We start from the raw sequence: 16581 nt of genomic DNA, 5'->3' as shown, positions 1-16581 counted from the left end.
GTGGACGGGCAGATGAAGGACGGGGGGAGGGAGAAGGAACTGCCTGGTGGGTGATGCTTTGCACAACAGCAATCTGGGACCGGGGGGCCTGGTCCGGCTGCAAGGAGCGTTGCCAGTCCCATCTGCAGCTTGCAAGCTTACCGGGGGTGGGGGTGCAGTCCCTGGGGAAGCCTAAGGCTTCCTGCCTCCCTGCCCCCACCCTCGGCGGCTTCCCGGCAGGTCTGCAGGACACAGCCCGGAGGGTTCCCCAGCCCTCGGCGCAGGACTCCCGGCTCCGGTGGCCGCCCGGAATGACCCTTGACAGCCGCCCGCTCTCCCTTCAGACGGAAACCCCATTCGCTCTTTCTCTTTTTCACACACACATTCTCTCTCACACACGCAAACAAAAAACCCAAGTCTGCCTCGCAGTTGCTACCCGCAATGACGTTTTCCCCTCGGGTCCCGCCCCTCTGGGGGCCTGGGATTTTTGGATTGGCTGACGGGCTGCAGTTCCAAGGCCGTGATTGGACGGTCTCCGGCTGACTGACAGCCGGGTGGCCGCCGCGCCCTCCCCCTCCCGCAGCGCGCCTGTGTGTGCGGTGTTATGCCGGACTAGAGGGAGGCGACTCCAGCGGCTCTGTTTATTGTCCCTTTCGGCCTGTGCTCCCGAGGACCGGGGTCGGGCGCCGCTTGGACGGCCTTCGAGGCGGTGGCGGCGGCGAGCGCAGCGAGGACTCCGCGGCCTCGGTTGGCGTGAGGAGAAGCAGCGCCTCCGTCGCGTCCAGGGGCTCCTCGGGCTTGCGCCTCCCGGGCGGCCCGCGCCGGCCGCTGCAGACCCTCGCCGCCTCCTCCTCGGTCGCCATCCCCTCCGCGTGGACTACGGGAGGCCGCGCAGCCCCGCCAGCCCCTTCTCGCCCTCGGCCGGCTGCGCTCTAGGCCCGGGCGCCGCGCTCGAGTTTGAGGGCGGCGGACGGAGCGGCCTCCTCAGCGGCTCCGGCCCGCCATGGGGCGCGGCTAGGAGCGCGGAGCGCGGCGCGCAGCAGTCGGTGCGAGCGGCGGGCCCGGGCGGCCCCGTAGCGCGAGCAGCGGCCCCTGGCCTGCGCGGAAGGCGCTGCTATGGCCAAGACCAGCCTCGCGGGTGCTGATGGGTCGCTGACCTGGGTGGTGAGTGCAGCGGGCGCGGGCGGGCGCATTGTTCGTGGGCCGCGGGAGCTGCGGGGCGGGGGTTGAGAGCGCGGCGGGCGCCCTGGCGGGCCCTGCCTGCCTTTTTCTCTCTGCGTCTGGTCTCCACCGGGTGGCTCAGGCTGCTGGAGAAGGCTCGCCTGAAACTTCAGGGTGCACACCGAGACGTGGGGGACCCCTCCGATCGCGCGGGCCTCCATAAGCACAGCGCCAGAAAATAGTGCAGAACCTGGGCCCTGCGCGAGTGCCAGTGCTACCGCTTCCGGAGGCCTGTCCCGGAGGGACGTGATCTTGAATGGTCACCGCGGTGCGCACCTCCCCGAAGACAGCCTCATTCCACAGCCGAGAGGGTATTTGGGATGACTTTGACAGCAGGTTAGAGACCGCAGCTGGTCCACCTGCCGGTGGGGATTACTAAAAGAAGAGCTTTACTTACGTCAGCTTTGCGAGTACAAAGTGTGGGGGCCGAGGGATGTCCCCAAGAGGCGAAGGGGTGCTGGAGCCTGAACTTGGAGGATTGCGGGAGGAGCTCTGTTCCCGGTGGGAACGGGGAGCAGCAAGTGCAGCAGGAACAGTTAGAGCAGGGTTCCCACGACAGATCGATAACTCCAGCCTTTCACGCACTCAGCACTCAGCACTGAGCACTGAGTTCAGACTAGGGTAGTGTCCCAAACAAAACGCCGCGCTTAGCCCAATGAGGGGGTAGCCCGGACAGAAAACTGACATTTTAGAGACTTTAACACACTCCTTCCCGAAGATCCCAGTTGCCCGCCTTTTGAATACACCAAGGAACTTTCGTTTTGGTTGGCATTTTTGTTCCTTGTTTTCTTTGTTTGGTTGAGGTTTAGGTGAGCCTTGAGTAGCCGTCTTGCCTGTTGTTGAGTGTTGCTTGTAAAAAGGGTGTTCTAATGGGCAGCCGGACAACTTAACCGTTTGCATTACTGTGGCCAAGGTTTTTTGCAGATTAATTTATCTGCAAATCTCTGGAAATATGTGCATACTACTAGATAAGGAGGTATGAGAGTATGACTGGAGAAGGAAAGTTAATAACTTAGTGGGTATGTGTTCATAGGAAGAAAGATTGAAGTGGCTCCCCTTTGCTTCTGTTACTAAAACCAAACAGATGAACACGGAGCGTGACCATGTGCTAATGTGCCCCGTAATTGTGGAAGCACTGAGATCTGAGTGGGCTTGTCTGTGATTTGGTTCCACAGTGACAATTGTTTTTACTTTATTATTTTATGTGTATGGGTGTTTTGCCTGCTTGTATGTCTATGCACCACTTGCATGCCTGGTGCCTAGAGAGGCCAGAAGAGGGCATCAATATTCAGGGACTGCAGCTACAGATGGTTGTAAGCCACCCTGGACCTCTGGAACCCAGGTCCTCTGGAAGAGCAGCCAGTGTTAAATTCTGTCACTATGGCAAACATTCTGTGCCACAGTTGGGTTGTTTGTTTTTATTGCTTATTGCTTATGGTAGCAATATTTTAATATTTTAATTTGGCTATTATTAGCTTTCCTTAATGCTTAATGAAAAAACTTTAATTTTCATAAGAAATAGAACAAACCTTGTGTAGTTTCATTCAAAATTAGAAAAATTTATTTGAAATTAAAATAGGCTTATTGGTTAAATTTACTATAAAATAGATTATGGGATTGCAGTAAAATAAAAATTTGGTCTTATAAAGTATATTTTTGTTGGACTAGTTTGTTGAAAAGACAGTCACATTAGAAGTCCTCTTTCAGGTTTGGTGCTTGCTTTATGTGTGCAATGTGAGCATCTTTATGTCTGTAATAAACCTTGTAGGCTGCTTTAATTTCTTGTGTGTGTATAAGAGAGAGGAGAGTATATATGCCCACCCACCTACCTAGAAGGGCTTTGAACTTGTGATCCTCTTTCCTGAGCTTCCTGCCTGCTGAGATCACACATGTGAGTGTCCCTCAGGGCCTGGCTGGTTTTCTTCACTGGGGGAGGATGCAGTGAGTTGATAAGGGCTTTGATAGAAGTTCAGAGCCTGTCTGCAATACATATTGTAGGTGAGACTTTTTCAGGGAACTTAATCTTTCTATCCCCATTTCCTTAGGCAGTGCATTGAGAATTCAGAGTTTGAATATAGCACAGTGATGAATTAATGTTTGTTACTGGCACAGTTTAAGAAAGTCACACTCTGGAATAATAGTTTACTGTTGACTCTACATGAGATCTTTTAGATAGGAGAAAAATTATATTTTCATTATGGGAGTTTGGAGGCTTATTGCAGTGGCATGTGTTCACCTTAGTGAAGCTCATCTTATGTTGCCACCTGTTTGTGAATAATACAAAAATGGAGTTAATCCACTATAATCTGCTGAGCAAGGAGTTGCTGTGTAGCCTTAGGTCAGTGTGTCTTGATGTGAACTGTCTTGTGATGAAGGATTGCCTTTCAGAGTCAGAAACAACACAACAGAGTGGCTTTTAACACTCATTAATTTCTACTTGTAATAGTTCATTTGATTTGATTTTGGTTTACAGTTAGCTGAAATTTTAATAATTTAAAAGGAATATGTTATAACTATTTGAAGTTAAAATTGACAGATCGTGAAGGTTTTTTTAATTTTATCTTTAAATCTAAAGCAATCAGTCAAGTTTCTTGAACTTTTAGCTTGCAAAACTTGATTAATAGAGCATGTTAGTCTTTCATTCTGATAATCTTCTTATCAGGTTATAGCAAATGCTTGTGGAAATATTGGAATATAAATTTATGACTACTATATCTTTTCAATGAATACTCTAGCTTGATAGATTAAATAATATAATGAGGGAACATGGAAGGGCTTGGGGGGAATAAAGAAGGAAAGAATGTAATTTTATTTTAATTAAAAATAAAATAAAAATGTTATAATAGATAAAGTGACAAAATCTATAAAAATGTGGTAGACAGAATAGTATAATATTCTGTATATAATAGTATACTATGCATCTATCATCAGGCTTCAGTAAAATTCAATTCAGGGTCACCCACCTTTCTCCTCATTACTTTGAAATAACAAATCCCAGAATTATAATAATTTATCTATAAATTTTATGCTTATCTGTGAAAGTTGTTTTTTTAAATATAGCTACAACATAGTTTCTTTAAAAATATATAGAATATATCTGTTCGATTGGAACTTCCGGCTCTCCCTTGCATGATCCAAAAAGCCCCATTCTTATAAGACATTTTATTATAATGCCTTTGTAAAATATGATTTTGATAAATAGGTAAATAAATTAAAACTTAGCCGGGCGGTGGTGGCGCACGCCTTTAATCCCAGCACTCGGGAGGCAGAGGCAGGCGGATCTCTGTGAGTTCGAGGCCAGCCTGGTCTACAAGAGCTAGTTCCAGGACAGGCTCCAAAGCCACAGAGAAACCCTGTCTCGAAAAATCCAAAAAAAAAAAATAATAAAAAAAGAAATTAAAACTTAGGACCACCGCTAAACACCAGAGACTGAGGTATTCCTATTTTATGATGCGGTAAAAGATGATGACATATACCACATACATTTTTACTGTAGCTATTTTTAAAAATACACTTTTTAAGATTATAATTATATCATTTCTTTTTTCCTTTCCTCCTGCCAAGCTTTCACATGTACCTCCCCTTGCTCAATTTCAAATTCATAGCCTTTTTTCTTTAATTGTTACATATATATGTGTGTATGTATGGGTATATGTTTATTCCTAAATATATAAATACAGTCTGCTCAATCCATATAATGTTTCTTGTATGTCCATGTTTTCAGGTCTGTTTGGTGCTGGGTAACCAGCTAGTTAATGTGCTCTTCTTGGGAAGATTGTTTCTGCCATCTCAGCATACTTTGTTTTTGTCTTGGGTTGAGGCCTCTAGAGTTTATCCCCTTTCATGTTAGTTAACATGCTTGTACATGTCAGCTTTGTTCTGGTCATGTTTAAGCAGCCTTGTTGATGAGACTTCATTGAGATAGCTTCTGAGAGTCCCTGGAGACGTGGTATCACAGCAAGCTTCCTGTTTCTCTGGCTCTTAACAATCTTTCTGCTATCTGTCCTTCAGTATCCCTGAGCCTTAGATGCAGGAGTTGTGTTGCAGATGAATCAGTTGGGATTGAGCTCCACAACTCTGCATTTTGATCAGGTGTAGTTTTCTGTCTGTGGCTATTTCTTTAAAAAATTATATTTGTCAATTGCTTGTGTATGTATGTGCATGGGTACACATACCACAGCGCCTGTGTGGAAGTCAGAGGACAGCCTTTGGGAGTTGGTTTTTTCCTTCCACCTTGTGAATCCTGGGATCAAACTTTTTAACCACTGACTACCTTGCTGGTCCATAGTATGGATGACTAATTAAAGAAACACCACTATATTTAAACAGTTTAAAATTTTGCTTTAAGAACTTTACTGGGTCATTAATGCAAGTCTATGTTCATATTCTGCGTGTCCTATCCATTGAGGTTAGTTTTCTACCGTTCCCAATGTAGATGATCTCGTACTGTTTCCTTTACACATTTATGTTTCATCTCATTGGAAATTCCTGTTTTCCTTTTCACTAGCAGTCTCAATCTTTTACTTTTTATTTATTTTATTTTATTTATTTTTTTTCAAGACAGGGTTGCTTTCGTAGCCTTGGCTGTCTTAGAACTAGCTCTATAGACCTGACTGGCCTCAAACTCACAGAGATCCGCTTGCCTCTGCCTTCTAGTGCTGGGATGAAAGGTGTGCGCCACTGCCATCCTCTGGCTGGCAGTCTAAATCTTAATTGCTCTTTAAGGCTAGTTTAGACTCTCATCAAACTTATTTTTCAGTTCATGCTTTTTAAAATAGTTTTAATTTATACTTTTAAAAAATTGAACTTTTGTTACTTTATCATAAAACATGTTTTTAGGGGATGTTCATGTATGATAGTTTTATCTTAACAACAACAAAGACTTCTGAATTCAAAGACCACGTGCTTTCCTTGTTTATATCCTTGTCATGTTTAGCAAAGGTCTGCATATATATCTACCTTCAGTAATTGTTGATGAAATGACTATTCATAGGATACCTTCCTGAATCTATCATTCGTACATCACTTGTAGGTAGCAATGTTCCTCATCCAATTCCCCAGTAGCAGTAACTTCACAGTATTTAGAAGTCCTTGTAATGTGAGGAGAAGTAAGATTGGTCTCCTGTAGTTTCAGGTCTGTTAAATGTTGATGCTGAGAGTTGTATTCTACTAAGTGTAATTTTTTAAAAGCAAGCCTCTTGTGTATCTTTTTAAAACCTGACTACAAACTGGACCCCCATTTTAAAGAAAAGCTCTTATTCTTGTTTGTCAAGAAGGAACCGAGAATAGAGAATAGGTCAGAAGCTGATAGGCACATGGCAGAGGCAGTTGTGGGCTGGGAATCATAGTGGCAGCATCTGCTTGGTGGAGCTTTTATGTAGGAATTGGGATGTCCCAGATACTTCCCATCATGCTGGCACACAGCAGATGAGTGAACATACATCTCTAACCCTGTGATAAGTGTCTTCATGCCTTTTATCATAGTGAAAGCTTGGTTTGCCCTTTGGTTTGGGAGGGTGTTTCTGAAGGAAATGTGTAGATAGGAGTTTGCAATGTGTGTTTGTTGAAGCTAATTTCCTGTTTTTCATGTCTTCAGCAACAGTGTTAAAACTGGTTAAGCTGCTGGGCACATCTCCTTCTAGAGATAGAGGTGGTGCTGATAACCAGGGGAGAAAACCTTATCTCTCCTGTAGCTGCTCTCTGCTCAGCCAAGGGGATTTGTACTTACATATTCTTGTGGGCATAGAATCATTCCATTAATTAACTGAGGGGCTACTTCTTTCTCCAAGCCTCTAGATTTTGATTTTTAGTGGTCTGACCAGTAATCTCTAGAGTTAAGTTTCTGCTAGTCTCCAGGAACTAAATGAGGCTTTTCTTGGAGATTCCTATTAGAAAAGCTTGTAGATGTTTTGTGGGAACCTCCAGTGTTGAGGCTCGTGAGCCAATGGATACTGCTCATACATTGCTGAAAACGGGAACATAAAAGGCAAGTTGACTGAAATGTTACTTTATGCTTTCTCCTTTGCCAAGACTGCCAGTGTTATTTGTATTTTTGTTTTTACTTACTTTTATCCAGATCGTAATGAGAAAGTTTGGGCTGTAGACATGATAACTAGTATAAACAGTGCCTCTAGTTTAATTTTATTTTCACATGCATGAATTAATAAGCTTTTAACACTTCTGAATTCACTGGAGAGAATTAGAAAATATATCAAAAGTAAAAATAAAATGACCCATATTTGTACTTTCTATAGATAAATTTTCTTGGAATTCTGTCCATATTCTTTGCTATGCATGTATATATTTGTATAATTTTTCTGACAAAATAGACTCATTCTTTTGTAACTTTGCTCAACAAACATTATAGTTGTTTTTATGTGAATGTGTCTGTGCTTTTATGTGTGGTTGCAGTGCCTAGGAGACTAAATTAGGTTCTCAGACCCCTGGCACTAGAGTTACAGATGGTTATGATATGGGTGCTGAGAGCTGGACCTAGGTCCTTTGTAAGAACAGCAATTCTTCTTAACCAGTTCTGCCATCTAACCCTGGAACTTGCTTTGTATCCCAGGCTGGCCTTAAATTTGTGGCAATCCTCCTGCTTCTGGCTCCCAAGTGCTGTGAATTCAGGTATATACCACCATGCTCAACTTAATAGTGTAGTTAGATAATCCATTAAACAACTTAAAAATACTCAGTTATCTTAAATTTATGTGATATCCATAGTGATAGAAGTTTCATTTTAAGATTTTGTTTTATTTATATGTATATGACTGTGTTCTGAGTAACACAGTATGCGGCTGTCTGTAGCGCAGTGAGTGGTTCTTAATCTTCCTAACATTGTGACCCTGTAATACACTTCCTCACTTTGTGGGAACACCCAAACATAAAATCATTTTTATTGTTACTTCATAACTTTAATTTTTCCACTGTTATGAATTGTAAATATTTGATATTCAATACCATTGAAAGGGTTGTTTGACCCCCAAAAGGGTCACAACTCACAGGTTGAGAACTCCTGCTGTAGAAGCTAGGTGATGATGTCAGATCCCTTGAAGCTGGAGTTTCAGGTGGTTATGACGCACCTGACATGGAAGTTCAACTTGGGTCCCTTTAAAGAGTAGCACATATTCTTTTTGTTTCTTTCTCGTATTTATTTATTTATATATTCATTTAAAATAGATTCTTCTCTCCTACAATACATCCCTCTACTCCCCCCAGCTCTCTCCCACCTCTCTTCTTCATCCCCCTTTCGTTTCCTCTCCAGAAAAGAGCAGGCCTCCAAGAAATGGCAACCAAACAGGACAAAACGTGATACAATAAGATAAGGCAAAAATCCTCATATCGAGGCTGGACAAGGCAACCCAATAGGAAAAAGTCCCAAAGTAAGCTCCCACTGTTAGGAGCCTCACAAAAATATCAATCTAACAGCTCTCACATATATGCAGAGGGTTCTGGTGCAGACCCATGCAGGCCCCGGGCTTATTGCTTCAGTCTCTGTGAGCCTGTGTGAGCCCTGCTTAGTTGATTTGGTGGGCCATATTCTCTGTAACACATTTTCTTAACTGCTTAGTTATCTCTCCCCCTTGTAGACATGTTTAGATTCTTTTTTTTTCCTCTATGACCAAGCATGACTTAAGTTTTTCACCCAAATTCAGTAGTTGATTGATTCTAGGTTATCTAATGGTTGGCATATAATTTTAGCTGTCCCTTAGAAAACCTTTCTGTGGCATAAGTTGTGATGTTTCTTGTTTTACTTTCAGTCACATCCTTTTTGAAACAACTCAATTTAGCTAAAGTGTATTCCTTTGTGCTGCTGTGTTGGGATGCCTGATGAAAATCGAGAGGACAAATTTATTAGCTCATAGTTCCAGGATTTCAGTGTTATGGTGGAGAAGGTGCAGTGACAGAGCTTGTAGTGGTGACTGCTCACATGGTGGTGGTAGTGCAGGAAGCAGAGTGAGGTAGGAACTGGGCCCAGGGATCTTTCAAAGACACAACCTTAGTGACCAGATTTCTCTAGCTAGACTTCATCACATAAAGGTCCCATTGCTTTCCAAACTCATACTATCAAGCATTCAAACCTGAGACTGTGGGGGGCATTTCAGATTCAAGCCATGGCAAAACCCCTGGTTTTCTTAGATTCATGGCCATCTTACAAAGCAAAGTGTACTCATTCCATCTTCTAACATTTCTCAAAGCCTAGTTGAGTATCTACTTAGACACAAGTCAATCTCTTTGACCCCTTATAAGATAAAAATGTTGCCAACATCAATATACAATAGCACACAGTTGATATTACTGTTCTAAAAATGAAGAACAAAAGAGTACTAGGAAAAGGCCAAAACAATCAGCACAGCTCCACGGGACAAACGCTGAGTCATGGAGCCCCACATACAGCAGCACAGACCTGTAGTTGCGTGATGTAAGTAAGCTCCGTGGACTTGAGTGGACCCACCCTTATGTCCTAGCCATTTGAAGCCCACATGGGTTACTTAGTACCTGTAGTTTTTCTTGGGGTCTCTATTTCAAGTGAAGCAATATTGTCACAGTTTTGATAGTCCTCTATGGGTTATCTCCTGTAGAGAATCCAACCCTGTCAGACACTGCTTGGTCCCATAGGCTTTTATCAAATTCTTGGTGGAATACTGTGTGATTTTTGTAATTCCTAAATTCTCAATATCTGCAAAAATAGAATCATTCTGATAATGCTAAGCTCTTGTGGTAATTTTAGATATAAACTGTACCTTTTGGACCATAACTTCAGTGGCCTTTGAGTCCTTGGACAGCTGCACCTGAGAAACAGTTCCTAGATGGCCCGAGTGGCCAGAGTACACTTGATTTTATTTTTTTAAAGGGAAGTCTTTTAAATGACTTTGTTGTTTTATATTCTGGAGTCTATGGTGGGTGAAGTTTTGCCAACAGTTCTTTTTTTTTAAAGATTTATTTATTGTGTATACAACATTCAGCCTCCATGTATGCCACCAGATCTCATTATAGATGGTTGTGAGTTACCATGTGGTTGCTGGGAATTGAACTCAGGACACCTGGAAGAGCAGTCAGTGATCTTAACCTCTGAGCCACCTTTCCAGGCCCCTTGCCAACAATTCTTAAATGCTTTAAAGTCCCTTTATTGTTGTCCTAGTGTGTAAATTGCTTAGCTTTATTGGACAGTTCTGATCTCTTTTTGACTGTCATGACTTCTCTGCTAATGCTCTTTTTCTGGCCCAAACACCTCCCTCCCCTATGCTCTGCTAGCCTGGCCAATAACCATGCCACATCCCAAGTTTTTCTGCTTTCTTTAAATTCCTCTGTTAAATTATTAGTATATTAAATTCATCCTCATTTAGATTTCCAGGGTACAGCAAAATATGCAGAAATTCATTACCAAATGTACAGAAATGGTTTCTAGCCGATTCCCAGTAGAGTCCTTGTTGGCACTTGAAACCTTGGTTTCGGGCTTTTCCAACTCCTACTGGAAGAGCCCATTAACTCCGCTTAGAGCATTTTGGGATTTTTCTGTTCACATATCGAGCCTTTTGCAATTTACTCCCATAAACCAGTTTCCAAGGACTAAACCAACTTCAGGTTTAGATACAGTAATGACTGCTTCTTTGTTACCAGCTTTTGAAATTAGTAACTTTTACATCACTATGACCTAAATACCTGGCAAACAACTTCATGGAGGAGACTTATTTTGGTTCATGGTTTCAAGGAATTTCAGTCTCCTGTAGCAGGGAAGATTACAGAGTGTGTGGCAGAGTCATTCACATAAGGGCTGAGGCTAGTACCAACAGTAAGTGTGACCTTCAATGGCCTACTTTACTGACCTATTTATGCAGGCTAGTACCTACCTCCTCGAGGTTCTGACCCTCCCAAAATACTACTACTAGCTTAGGAACAGTCATTGAAACATGAGCCTGTGCGGGACATTGCGCATTTAAATCATAAAAAGCATTTGTTAATTTTGTTGCTCTTAAAAAGCAAAACAACAAAACTCTTGCTTTAGTTGACTTTAAGAACTTAAAAAAATATTTCCTCTGAGACTGCAAATGACATGATTTCTTGTACATATGTTACACTCGGCAACAACTGAGAACAGAGCTAGTCTAGACTGTCCAGGTACAGGGCAGAGAACCTACAGCGGGACTGTTTTGGTGGTAAACAAGGCAGGTCTCTCAGAAGTGGTCTTGGTGACCAGATGGCAGTGAAGCCCCAGATACAGTGAGACACATTATCATTAACAGCTGCCTATGTCAGCACCTCTGCTGCTGGCATTCTTTATTTCTTCTCCTGTAGCCTGCGTGCTACACAGCTAGATCACCTGGGCCCTTGGTTGATCTTTCTTTGGAGCTTTAGGCGGTGCGTTCACTGTATATATAGTTGATTTTTTTTTTTTTTTTTTTTTTTTTTTTTTTTTTTTTTTTAGCAAGCATTCACTTTTCCACTTTAGATGACATAAGGCTGAGGGACTCAAATCTTATTATTTCCTGTCGAGTTTAGATTTAGTTCATTGCATAGTTCCTTAATGTACACTATTATTGATTTAGCATCTTTGTTTTAAAAAATTTAAATGTGCTATTAATACTCTATCTTGAGCCTATAAGTTTTGGTGCTTTTTTTGCTTTTCTTTATTCCCATATATTTTCTAAATTATCTTGTGATTTCTTTTTTTGACTTTTTAATAGTTTAATGAGTACATTGTTTAATTTCTACTGTTTGTGAACTTTCTGTTTTCCTTCTATTTATTTCTAGTCTCATTCTATTATAGACAGAGAGGATGTATATCTTCAATCTTTTTCAGTTTGTTGAGACTTATGAGTCAACAACTGGTTTGTGTCAAAGAATGCTTTCTGTGCACTTGAAAAAATGTATCTTCTGTATATGTCTGCTAGGTTTGTCTTGTGCTTCAAGTCCTTTGTTTTTACGTTAACCTTTGGTCTGGTTGTCCTGTCCATAGTTGAACATGGAGTGGAGGAGTTCCTTATCACGATATTGCTGTCTATCTCTCCCTTTAGCTCTCTTGATGTTTGCTTTATATATTTGTTTACTCCAGTGTTAGGAATATGTCTGTTTACAGCAATGATATCTTTCTGGTGAAGTATCTTTGTCTTTTGTCACAGTTTTGTTCACACTTAGTCTGTTTGGTGTAATGTATCTATGGTACCCTGCTTTCTTTGGACATATCCCCACCGTCTTTCCTGGAGCCCATGTGTTCTGAAGTGTGTCTCTGCGGGCACTATGTAGTTGGATTTAAAAAAAACCAAATTGGCTAATATATGCTTTAACAGTCATTAAGCTCATTAATATTTAAGGAAGTTATTGATATGAAAGGATTTACTGTTGGAATTTTAATTTTTATTTATATCTTGTAGTTCTTTTGTTTATCTTTTCTTCCTTGCTGTTATCTTTTGTGGAGTTATGCTTTCTCTTCTCATCTTCTGTTTTCTCAATATTTTCTTCATGGTTATTGCTGTAATTACATAAAATAGCTTAAAGGAATAACATTCAATTTTAAATTGATTTTAGCTTGACAAGTTGCATATAAAAGCTATATACATACTTCTGCTACCCAGTTTATTAAAACACAAGTTTTTATTAGGTTATCAGCAATTAATCAAAAGACATAGACTAGAGCAAAATTGGGATGATAAGTGCTTAGAGATAAAACCAGGCAAGAAACTATAACACAAGTTATGTTTTTTAGTGCTGCATACTATTAACATAGATTTACAACTACTTTTATAGTTTTGTTTTTAAACATACCATATTTTAAAGTATTTATGTTCTTACATTAATGTCGAAAATTCTATATTTGTCTCTGTATTTGCTGTTACTAGGAAGGGTTATATTTTCATATGACCTTTGCTTCATTTTGATGGGCTTTCATCAGTGACTTCGTTCAGCTTTTATTTATTTTCTTCCTTATAACCTAAAGATTAAAAAACGTTATTTTAAAAAAAATGTCTGTAGGGCAGTTTTGCCAGATATTTTGGTTAGGTTTTTATGTATCACCCTACTTTTTTTGTTCTAGTATGTATCTGTTGATAACCCAATGAAACACTCTAGTATTTGAATAATTTGTTTTCTTGTATTACTCTCAAGATTCTCTCCTTCGTGACTTTTTCTCCTATGATGTTGGGAATTGAACTTATGGCCTCCTGGATGGGCCTGTAGCCCTGTCTGTACTTTGAAAGCTTGGTTATAATCTTCGGAGAGGTTCCTTTAGGCTTGTACTTACTTGAATTCTGTGAGCTTCCTAATTTTGTCCATTTCCTTTCCTCATGTTTGGAAAGTTCTTTCCATTTTTATCTTCTTCTCTCCTTTCTCCCCTTCCTTCTCCTCCCTTCTTTTCCTCCTCCTCCTCCTCCTTTCTTTACATCCTCCTCCTTCCTTTTTGATTTTTTTTTTTTGAGACCAGGTTCCTCTGTGTAGTTGAGTGTAGTTCCTTGGCTGTTCTGGAATTCTTTCTGTAGACCAAACTGGTCTAGAACTCACAGAGATCTGCCTGCCTCTGCTTTCCAACTACTGGGATTAAAGTCATTCGCCACCACTGCCTGACTTATTTTTATCTTTTTATTTGAGATGTTTTGTAGCATATATTCTGTTTGATTGATGGTAGCCCACAAGTGATTCAAGTTTTTTTTAAATTCTTCTTTACTTTTTTTCTTTCTTTAGATTTTTTTGCCTTTGAAATTTCTGTCTTTATATTTTCTATTTTTTTCTTGAGGTTGACCAGGTCTGTTGCTGAGTATTTGTGTATTTTTAGTTACTGTATTCTTTAGTTTCAGAAATAATGTTTGAGTCTTTTCATTGACTGTTTATCTCATTTTGCTTATTATTTTATTGATTTTTTTGTTTAGTTGTGCATCTGTACAGGTTCCTTGAGTATCATCTTATTTTCATTTCTCCCTTTCCTTTATCCTTTCTTTACCATTCTTTTCCTTCCTCTCCTCTCCTCCCCTCCCCTCCCCTCTTCTCTCTTGTCTTCCCTTTCCTTTCCTGAGACAGGATCTCTAGCCTAGTCTGACCTTTATTTGTAGCAGTCCTCCTGCCTTAACTTATCAAGTGCTAGGATTGCTATGGAGGTTTAATTTGTCCCTTGAATGTCTTTTCTTTGTCTTTCCTTTTCTCAGGGGCTTTAGCATTTCAAAGCTCAGCTTCCTCTTCTTCAGGTTGTATTCTGTGTAGTTTCTCTAGATAGTTAGTTCATCTAGAGAATCAGGGGACTTTGCAAACCTTTTCCAGGGATATGACCTCTGGGCTTGTTCACTGATGAGGTATGTCTGTATCTATATTTAGGGCAGTCTGTGGTTGCCTCCTTTGCCCTCCTGGGTCATCCCGTACACATTGTGGTAACCTATGGTACTAGAGCTCCACCTAATGTATATTCCTAGAACTACGGACTCTGGGTGCTGGACCAAATTATTTTGGTTTCCTTTGTTCTCAGTGGCTCCCGATTTAGCAACTGTTATTGCCAGTGCTTGCTTAGATTCAAGCAAGAGAGCAAATGGTCCCGCTGGTAGCACTTCTACTTTCCCTTTTGGAGGTCCACTTATGGAAAGAACTTGTATTTCCTCTCTGTTCTGCCTTGCTGAGGAAGGGTTGTGGCCTTAGATGAGGTTTTGTGTTCTCCTGAGGGAGTTTCTTAAGCAGATTCTGGATTTCTTACAAGGATGAATGGTCCATATATTACAGTTTAATCTCTGTTTCTGTGGGGAAAGGAGGTTTGGAGTTTCCTAATCTTCAGTCTTGTTGACATTATGCTATGTGCTCTGATTTTTAAAGTGTCATCTTTGCAAGAGTGATAATTCTTTGAACTTGATAGGGATATGGTAGATTCAGATCACTTCTTTTTCTCTTCTAGCCATTTTGGAGAAATGCCAACTATTTGTTAGAAAGGTGCAGGAATGTGGTTCAATTGTTGAAAATGGCATAAGGCAGGCCTTTATTCACATCTCCAGATTCAGTTCAGTTCCGTAAAAACTCCTAAGGTGAATTTTGAAATCTAAATTTGGTAGACACTAACTTCTGATTGAGTTAATCCTGAAAATATTTTCTTTAGAATGATGTTTGTTTTAGAGAAGTAAACTTGATGGAAAGATTTGTGTGCTTGTCGTAAGTCTGTAATCTTTATGTCAATAACCATATATTTTGACTATTCCTTCTAAGTTATTGGTAGAAAAATCACCTTCCTTTCATTGGGTAGGTCTACCATTTTAAAGTACATAGACAAAGATTTTTATTATGATTATTGTTCTAACTATTCTGAGAACCTGTGTTAGTTGTTACTTCTCCCATTGCTGTGATAAAATACCTGATAAAGCAACGTGAAGAAGAAAGGGTTTATTTTGGTGTACAGTTGGAGGGTTTAGCTGATTAAACCAATTTGTTTTATGCTGTAAAAAAATGGATGAGAATGTTTGCAGGGAGAAGTTAGTTGAAACTAGGACAGAATGGGGTTACTTTGGGCAGTTCAGAGGGGAAGACATGGCATGAGAGTGTCTCTAACTGTGGTACAAGGAACACAAGGGAGCTGGTCATATTGTGTCTGCATCCGGCAGGCACAGAGATGAATCCTGGTGTTCTCCTTGCTTCCTCGTTTTATTCTTTGTATTGTATGCATACTGCTGACTTTCAGGGTAGTCTTTTTCCATCTCTGTTAAACTGTTTTTAAAACAGTTTCATAAATACACCCACGAGTTTTGTCTTCTAGGTTATTCTACATCCTATCAAAATGACAAGATTAACCAGCATAGTTCTCATTTAAAAATAAGTTACTTCCATAAACATCACAATAGCAGAGAATATTATTACAACATTAGGAACTGGTATTTTAAAAATATAGTTTATATTTCTGGTCAGCTATTTCATCATAAAACTCTAGGCAGAAATAGAATATCAAAAGCATATGGAATAATTGCTTTCATTTGTACAAAGCTATTTTTAACGGAACACTGTTAATGGATAAACATATAAATGAAAGGAAATATGACTATAGTAAAAATCAATAAAATTAGTTGTACTTGAAACATTCTTAAATGCCTTTAATATTATATAACATTTAAGGCCTTGGATTTACAGTTGATATTTGAATTTCCTTGTTTTTTTTGTTTTATATATATACAAGTCTTATTTTTGTTTAGGTTACCTAAAAGGCATGAATTTTGATTTTTAAACATATATGATGTCATTTTAAAGAAGTAATTTAAAGCATGGTATAATATTTATGCTAATAAACTGAAAATAACCATATTAATTCCTTTATTAGTGAGATGCTATATTAGTCAGCGTTATAGAATTTAGAAGGAAATGTTCTGTTACTGTGAGGAAGACAGGGGAGTCTTTCGACATGGAAGTTTGATTTAGTTCTCCGCTGTTGTA

General features: G+C 40.3%; 1 protein-coding gene across 1 annotated transcript in view; it reads left to right on the top strand.

Annotated features, from left to right (window-relative positions):
- The first annotated feature begins 597 nt into the window (after positions 1-597).
- Positions 598-16581, top strand: part of Top2b (DNA topoisomerase II beta) — a 63205-nt gene continuing 47221 nt past the window's right edge. Inside the window, exon 1 of the mRNA XM_038349068.1 lies at positions 598-1143. Within this exon, the coding sequence (XP_038204996.1) occupies positions 1096-1143 (48 nt within the window). The 5' untranslated portion in view covers positions 598-1095. The remainder of the gene's footprint in view (positions 1144-16581) is intronic.

The sequence above is a fragment of the Arvicola amphibius genome, chromosome 12, assembly GCF_903992535.2.
Source record: "Arvicola amphibius chromosome 12, mArvAmp1.2, whole genome shotgun sequence".
Classification (NCBI taxonomy): Eukaryota; Metazoa; Chordata; class Mammalia; order Rodentia; family Cricetidae; genus Arvicola; species Arvicola amphibius.
This window is presented reverse-complemented; position numbering and strand designations above follow the sequence as displayed.